The sequence below is a fragment of the Mastigoproctus giganteus genome, chromosome 5 (assembly GCF_048544385.1).
Source record: "Mastigoproctus giganteus isolate SK-2022 chromosome 5, ASM4854438v1, whole genome shotgun sequence".
Classification (NCBI taxonomy): Eukaryota; Metazoa; Arthropoda; class Arachnida; order Uropygi; family Thelyphonidae; genus Mastigoproctus; species Mastigoproctus giganteus.
In genome coordinates, this window is record NC_143579.1 from 97,470,185 (window position 1) to 97,478,179 (window position 7,995).

Below are 7,995 nucleotides of genomic sequence, written 5' to 3' on the forward strand. Positions count from 1 at the left end.
GCTAACAAACTAAATGAGCATTTTGCATATACATTCACACATGAGGAGTTATTCCGGGAGGGGAATGCCAGAGGTGAATTAAACTCTGGCAGTGAGCTAGATGATTTTGTAATAACTGAGAGCAAAGTAGAGGAGAAATTGTTGAAGATAAACATAAGAAAGGCACCTGGGGTGGATGGGATCTATCCAGTTATATTAAAGAAGACAGCAAAGGAAGTAAGGAAACCCTTAGCCATAATTATGAGAGCTTCCTTGGACTTGGTGAGGTACACATGAACTGGATATGTGCAAATGTGACCCCAATTCACAAATGAGGATCAAAGGGTGACACAAGTAATTATAGACCTGTTAGTTTAACTTCTGTTCCAGGGAAATTAATGGAGGCACTAATTAGAGAAGCACTGCAGGAACATCTAGACAAGACTTCAGTTATAGCTCGGACACAGCATGGTTTTGTTAAGGGGAAGTCTTGTCTGACCAATTTGATTGGATACTATGATGTGGTCACAAAGGAACTGGATGCAGAGAATAACTTTGATATCATATATTTGGATCTTGGAAAGGCTTTTGATACTGTTGCACATGGAAGACTGCTTCACAAATTGGAGCAGTGTGGCATTGTAGGCAAATTCTGCTATGGATAAAGGGATGGTTGATTGGGAGAAGACAGAGAGTGGTAATCAATGGATATTGCTCTTCATGGACTAATATTATTAGTGGAGTCCCTCAGGGTTCAGTGTTGAGTCCATTGTTGTTTTCTGTATTTATTAATGATATTGATGATGGTATATCAGGCTTCATGTCCAAGTTTGCAGACGATACGAAGGTTGGCAGGGGTTGTTAATGACACTAATGACAGTACGCTGCTGCAACAGGATCTAGAAAAGTTGAGCAGATGGGCTGAGATGTAGCAACTGAAGTTTAATACTGACAAATGTAAAGTACTGCATATGGGAAGCAGTAACCCCAGAATAACATATCAACTATGTGGTACTACATTGACAGTGGTAGAGAATGAAAAGGACCTGGGGATAATTGTGCAGGCAGATATGAATTTTCTGAGCAGTAGAGACGGTGTGCAAGAGTAGCTCATGGTGTCTTGTCAATGATATACAGGAATTTTTCTAGCAGGGATAAGGAGGTGATTATCCCCTTGTATAAGGCAGTGGTCAGGCCACACCTTGAATACTGTATACAGGTCTGGAGTTTTCATTTTAGGAAGGATGCAGAGCTACTGGAGCGAGTGCCGAGAAGGGCAATAAGATTAGTGAATGGAACATAGGGTTGCTCTTATGAAGAAAGGGTTAAGTTTTGCAAATTACAGTGTCTGGAAACTAGGCACCTGCAAGGTGATCTTATTGAGGTGTATAAAACCTTGAATGGTTTGAGCATGATCAATGCCGATGGGATTCTTCCTCTTGCTCAGAATAATCGCCTGAGAGGGCATAAATTCAAATTGATGAAAGACAGTTTTAGGATAGATGTGGAGAAGTTTGGCTTTAGCCAGCTGGTGGTTGATTGCTGGAGCAAACGTCCATCTGTCATTGAAGAAGTTGATAGTTTAAATAGATTCAAGGGAAAACTAGCCAAACAATTTGGAGCGAGTGGATGGGTGAATTGAGAAGGTTTTTTTTTTTTTTTTCTGGCTGATGCTGTAAAAGCTTGCTTTACTGCATCATGTGCCTTTACTAATGCATCAAACAGATATTTGATTAACTGTAGCATTTTATATCATAATTTGTCAATGTAGTGTTTTTTTGAACTGTACTTAAGTAATGGAGAATGCTTCAGTTATTTTCCATTACTTTCCTGTAGCCCCATAATAGAATGGCTGCCTTTACAACATCTTTGGCCCAAGGATGGTTTTAGAGGTTTGTTGGGGTTGGGGGGGAAGCAGTCTTCAATTTTTTATTTTTACATAAATACACAGTTTGAGATTACCTCTTGTAACTAAAAATTTATTTCTTAAATGTTATTTATTAGGAAAAAAGTAGTATAAGAACTTTTTATTTCGTCACTAATATTGAATGTGTGAAATACAGTGATTTTATTCCTACAAGAATAATTTCACTGTCATAATCTGAACAAATATTAGGTTAAGAAAATTTAAAATAGTAATGCAGCCAAGGAAAAGAACAGAAATCTCACTGATCATCCCATTTCACATTCTTGTAATGCAATACAAGGCTAAAAATGGCCACAAGTGAGAGCGAGAAGCTCCACGGGAAAACTCAATCACAAAGTTGTAATCTGAGGTGCCTAGAGATCACTAACACTGACTGTGTACTTTGAAGGGCTGTTTGTGAGGAAAAAAAATTGTGTTGGTGTGTGGTCATGATTGTCTGGTATTCTCATAGGTAAATGAACAAAATCAGGGAGAACATTAGCAGACAAAAGCCTCAGCATCTCATCCAGTAGGGCCCAATCAACTAGAAAATTGAAGCCAACTAGAATATTGAACATTAAAATTACCAAGGAAAACTAACTCACTGTTAGATTCAAGAAAGTCAAGTTTCAGCGAAGGGAAATCAAAGAGTTCAGAATGATTAGTGGAGTTGGGAGAACAACAGAAGCAACATGTGAATTTGACAGAATTTGCAGAGAATCAAAATGAGGTGTTTCCAAATTAGGAAGTCTCTAGCAAGGAATATCAAGTCTGACATGCAAAAGTATAATTTTCTGAAATAAAAGGAATCATAAAGCAAATAATTAGAGAAACTGAGTTGAGTAGCAGTTGAAGCATCTGATAATCGGGATTCTGTCAGAAAAAGTTTTTGGTATAACCAATTAATATTTTCTGACAAAATCCATATTTAACAATCAGCACAGTGATATGGTAGGTCAGCCTGGTGAAAAGGTCCAAACTGATCATATGCACAAGTTTCTGAAATATCCCTTAGAGAAAATGTTTTGGGGATATTTCAGCTACCATCGCCACAGTCCTTTGGTTCAAATAGAAGGTATGTTGAACAGTCAATTATGTTGTGAAACATCAGAAAGATGCATTACTACAGGTTTGAGAAAGCACTTTCCTGCTATTCCGACATGAAACTGCACCTTTTCATATACCCAAATTAGCAAAGAAATACATGCATCAAAATTCTTTGAAAGTAATGGAGCAGACTGGAAATTCACCTCACTACAGAAAATTCAAGGGCAATCAGAGAAAGATGCAAAAGGTGGAAGAACAGCACTGTCAAAATTAAGCGCACTGAAGAAATCATTAAAATCTGATAAAAAAAGGCAATTCAGTTAAAGATATGTGCAAAAATTGAAGAACTGATGCCCAATTTGATCAAAACTTATTATATAGTTTGTTATTTGGTTTTTAGGAGCATTAGCAACTAAGGCCATATTGCTCCGGGGATATGCAGTGGTCATTCCGTGACCTTTCCACATCCTCCGTATTTGGTGGTCACGGGCTCGAACCCCAGTCTAATCAAGAAGTGTGTGCTACGCACTGCTGCTCCTGCCCACCTGGCTACGGAAGCACCTTATTATATAGATGAAAGCAAAGGTGGTCACACAAAATATTAAAATTAATTTAGCTTTGTACTATATTAAAATAAATTAAGTTTTTCCTCATTTTTAGTCTTGATTCAAATAATTCCTATACTACTGTATTTCAATTATTTGCTGTTCATAACTTTTCTAATTAGAAGACCTGCCAAACCCTAATCCCTGCAATTAGCAAGGGATGTCTCCACTCATAAAAATAAATACATACAAATGACAAAACTTATATTTTAGGTAAATATACTTACAGTATAAGTTCTGATCATTTCTTACATAAGATGACAAAATGTGTTATTCACACAATAATTTTATAACATTGTCACTTCTTTTATTTTCCCCTTTTGCCTTGAAATTTTTGATACAGCAGTGTTTTGTGTTTTAAACAAGACACTGCTGTATCAACAACAGAATAACATCTGAGAAATGCCATTTATTTTAAACTACTGAATACCAAGGCAACTTGGGAGATAGGTGGAGCTTGATCTGCAATTAAAAAGATGGTAAAGCATATTCCTATACAGCACTGAAGGCTGAAAAAATATATGCTTGTCACAACTAACTGGGTACAAGTAGCATTTTTAATAGCCATCAGAATTTCAGGGTCCTGAAAATGCCATATTTATTACTAAAAACAAAACAAACTTTAGTATTTGTAATTGTTGTGGCTTTTCATGAAAAGTGAAATACAATTAATTAACTTTGTCAAATTAAAAGGATACAAATTAGTAAACTGAGAACTATTCTTTCCTTCTATAGCAGGGATCACCCATTTTAAACAAATAACAGAATAACCTTTCAGTGATGTTATTTATTTATTATTTTCATTGTTAATCATTTGTATTCAATGGAACATCATGCCCCAGAATAGAGCAGAAAAACAATGGGCACAAAGTAGCAGGAGCACTGTGGCTCAGGGGAGACAGAGGGGGCGATTACCCAACCCATCACATCCTAAAAAAATGTGCAACCTGTGAAATGTTTGTGAAGCTTTCTGGAACAAGACATGATTAGCCAAGGAGGATGTCTTGTGTGTGTGTGTGTGTGTGTGTGTGTGTGTGTGTGTGTGTGTGTGTGTGTGTGTGTGTGTGTGTGTGTGTGTGTGTGTGTGTGTGTGTGTGTGTGAGGTGCAGAGTATGTCAAGAAATTAGGTGCCAACTCGGCATTCTGATGTGCGTATAGGAGAGTCTGAACAGTCAGGTAGGTGCCCCTCTAAGGTATTAAAGTGGGGGACCCATCAAGCTCTCAGCTGCCCAACTCAATGCCAGAGCTCAGTCTTGTGCATCAGGCAACACAGCAGAAATCTTCAAGGCAGAATGCGCTGGTCTCACAGGAGCTAGTTATTGTTGGTGACTACTCTCAGAGAGACGGGTAATATATTGTGCAAAAAGGATAGGCGGAACAGGGCCAGAGTATGTCTGCCAGAGGCAAAAATTGATGCCGTCGTAGAGCAGATATCATCTTTTAAGAGCACAAAGGGTGATTTGTTGTAAACATTGGCACTTATGACATAAAGAGTAGGAAAACTGCAGATTTACTTAACAAGTAGAGGTCAATGTTGAAAAAAAGTCACCAGTTAGGGTAAAATTTGAAAGTGCCTGCAGTTATGCCCAGACATGATAGGAGGGAGTATGATTAGAGCCTTGTCAATTATTTCGGCCCTGGAGAAACTGAGCAAGGCTCGTGGGGTAGAATTTTTTTCAGCATGGGCTGTGCTTGTTAACAGGAGAGATTGCTTCTACAGGGATGGGATACACTTAAATAGAAGGGGAGCAAGAGTGTTTGCTGATGCTATCAAGATAGTGTTAGGTGAATAAGAAAATTGCTAGCTTGGTGGGGGGATTCACAGACTAAAAGAGTAACAGTAGCCACAGGCAGAGGTGAAAGTGATTCTTGCACTACTTGTATTAGAATGAGCAGTGGCCTAGAGAGCAGGGTGCTGGGGATTTCAGGGACTGGTGGGAGTCATCATAGACAAATAAATACATGGGCTGTGTTTGAGTAACTAAGAGTAAGAACAGGTGCATGTATATACTTGCATGTACACCAATTCTTGAAGTATAGTAAAGAAATCTGATGAACTGAAGTGCTGGACAAGACATCAATGGCAGAAACTGTTGGAATATCAGAGACGTTATGTCCCAAAGTTATAAGCAGTGCAGAATTGGAATTTGGGGAGTACAATATGTACTGAAAGGATAGACAGGATAGGAAGGGAGAAGGGGGTTATGCTGTTAGTTAAGAAACATAAAATCTAAGTAAGTGTATTCAAGTTGACATAAATGGACAGTGCATTGAGTCAGTTTGGTGTGACATAAGCATTGTAAAAGCAAAAAATGAGATCAGGGGTGTGTTATAAGCCTAATGACTCTAATGGGTACAATGAACAATTGTACTCATTAGAGTCATTAGAAGAAATAGTGGGCCAGTAAATCAGAATGTCTTATAATGGGGGATTTTAAATTCCCAGATATTGAATGGAACTTGTGGGTTGTTCACTTGCACACTAACAAGACTTTTGTGGATTTATTGAATGATTGTTTTCTGCAGCATCATGTTTGAGAGGCAACCAGAGAGAGTAATACTATTGATCTGGTTATCAGCAGTGATTATTCGTGCATTAAGAATTTGCAGATGAAGGAACCACTAGGTGGCACTGATCATAGTGTACTGACATGGGATTTACTCAAAGACATAACTACCATCAGGGGTAAAGGGAAGGGTTTTTGCTTTTGTAAATGCAAAGTACTGCATATGGGTAGAAGTAACCTCAGAGAAAAGTACAACTGTGTGGTGCTGAGGGTGGTAAAGAATGAAAAAGAGCTGGGAGTAATTGTGCAGTCAGATATGAAGTTTTATCAGCAGTGCAGACAGGCTGCCAGAGCAGGTCATGGCCATGGTATTGTCAATTATATACAGGAATTTTGCTAGTAGGGAAAAGGAAGTGATTATCCCTTTATGGTCATTCCCTTTATGGGCAATGGTCAGGCCACACCTTCAGTACTGTGTACAGCTCTGGAGGCCTTATTTTAGGAAGGATGTAGAGTTGCTTGAGCGAGTACAGAGAAGGGCAACAAGATTGGTGAGGGGAATGAGAAAGGCTTAAGTTCTGCAAATTGCAGCATCTCGAGACTAGGCACCTGCAAGGTGATCTGATTGAGATGTATAAGGCCTTGAATGGGTTGAACAGGCTCAATTCTGATGGGATTCTTCCTCTTGCTGAGATTACGAAACTAAGGGGACATAAATTCAAATTGAGGAAAGACATTTGTAGAATAGATGTGTGGAAATTTGCCTTTAGCCAGCAAGTAGTTGATAGCTGGAACAAACTTCCATCTGTTGTTAAAGGAGGAACTATTTGTTTGTTTGTTTATTATTTGGTTTTTAGGAGCATTAGCAACTAAGGCCATATTGTTCCGGGGATATGCTGTGGTCATTCCCTGACCTTTCCGCATCCTCCGTATTTGGTGGTCACGGGCTCGAACCCCAGTCTTCAAGAAGTGTGTGCTACGCACTGCTGCTCCTGCCCACCTGGCTACAGAGGTGCCAGGAGGAACTGGACAAACTTTTAGAGGGAACAGGTGTGTGAGATGTGGGTTTTTTTAGGGGGGGGGGCTGGTGCTATATACGTTTGCTTTCTTGCATCATATACCTCTACTACTACTTAAAAGTAGCCTTGAGACAACTTGTAATACCAAGGTTTGTTCTGTCTTGTAGTTGGATCATAGCATTATTTTCAGTCAAAATACCTTGAATGACAGGACAATCCGCAAATTTATTTCATAAGCTATATAGCTTTTATTATATTAAATAATCAAAGTTTTTCTTTATGTTACTAAAGATTATAATTAGTATTCCGTGGAAAGGTACAATTAAAGTCAATGATTTTTGACTTACTCTTCGGGTAACAGTAGGATCCTGACGGGCAACTGACATTAAGTGGCCAAGTAAAGTTTTTGTGCGTATAAGACGAAGCTTGATATTAGTGGCTTTAGTCCATTCCTGCAAAACTGAGGAATAGGAAAAGTTGTCTGCATTGGGTCTGTCATTCAACAAAGAGACAACTACCTAAAAAACACACACAAAAAAAAAAAAAAAAAAAAGTAAAATATTCCATAACCTGAGAAATCATTTTAGTTGAGAACCAAGTCATGAAACTTTTGTTTTTCATTAAAAATAAAATAATAAAATTCATACAATACACTGCAATTATTTAATTATTAAACTTCAGCAAATTTTCTGTACTTTTTACCAACTGAAAGAAAATCAACCAGAGCTGAGATGGTGAATTTCTGTGCTCAAGGCATCTATTCAGAAGTGTGCATCTCATCTTACACAAATAACTATATCAAATGAAATTATACCATTAAACCTGTTAATTTCTAAGCCTCTTCCTGAAATTTACTGCAGGTGCATAATCTGAACTACATTTTTAATGAATATTTCAAAAGTTACTTGAAATTTGTCTAACACAAGAATTTT

General features: G+C 38.0%; 1 protein-coding gene across 1 annotated transcript in view; it reads right to left on the reverse strand.

Annotated features, from left to right (window-relative positions):
• LanA (laminin subunit alpha) overlaps positions 1 to 7,995 on the reverse strand; it is a 1,178,005-nt gene that overhangs the window by 1,074,314 nt on the left and 95,696 nt on the right. The window contains exon 3 of the mRNA XM_090374120.1: positions 7,411 to 7,577. Within this exon, the coding sequence (XP_090230246.1) occupies positions 7,411 to 7,577 (167 nt within the window). The remainder of the gene's footprint in view (positions 1 to 7,410; positions 7,578 to 7,995) is intronic.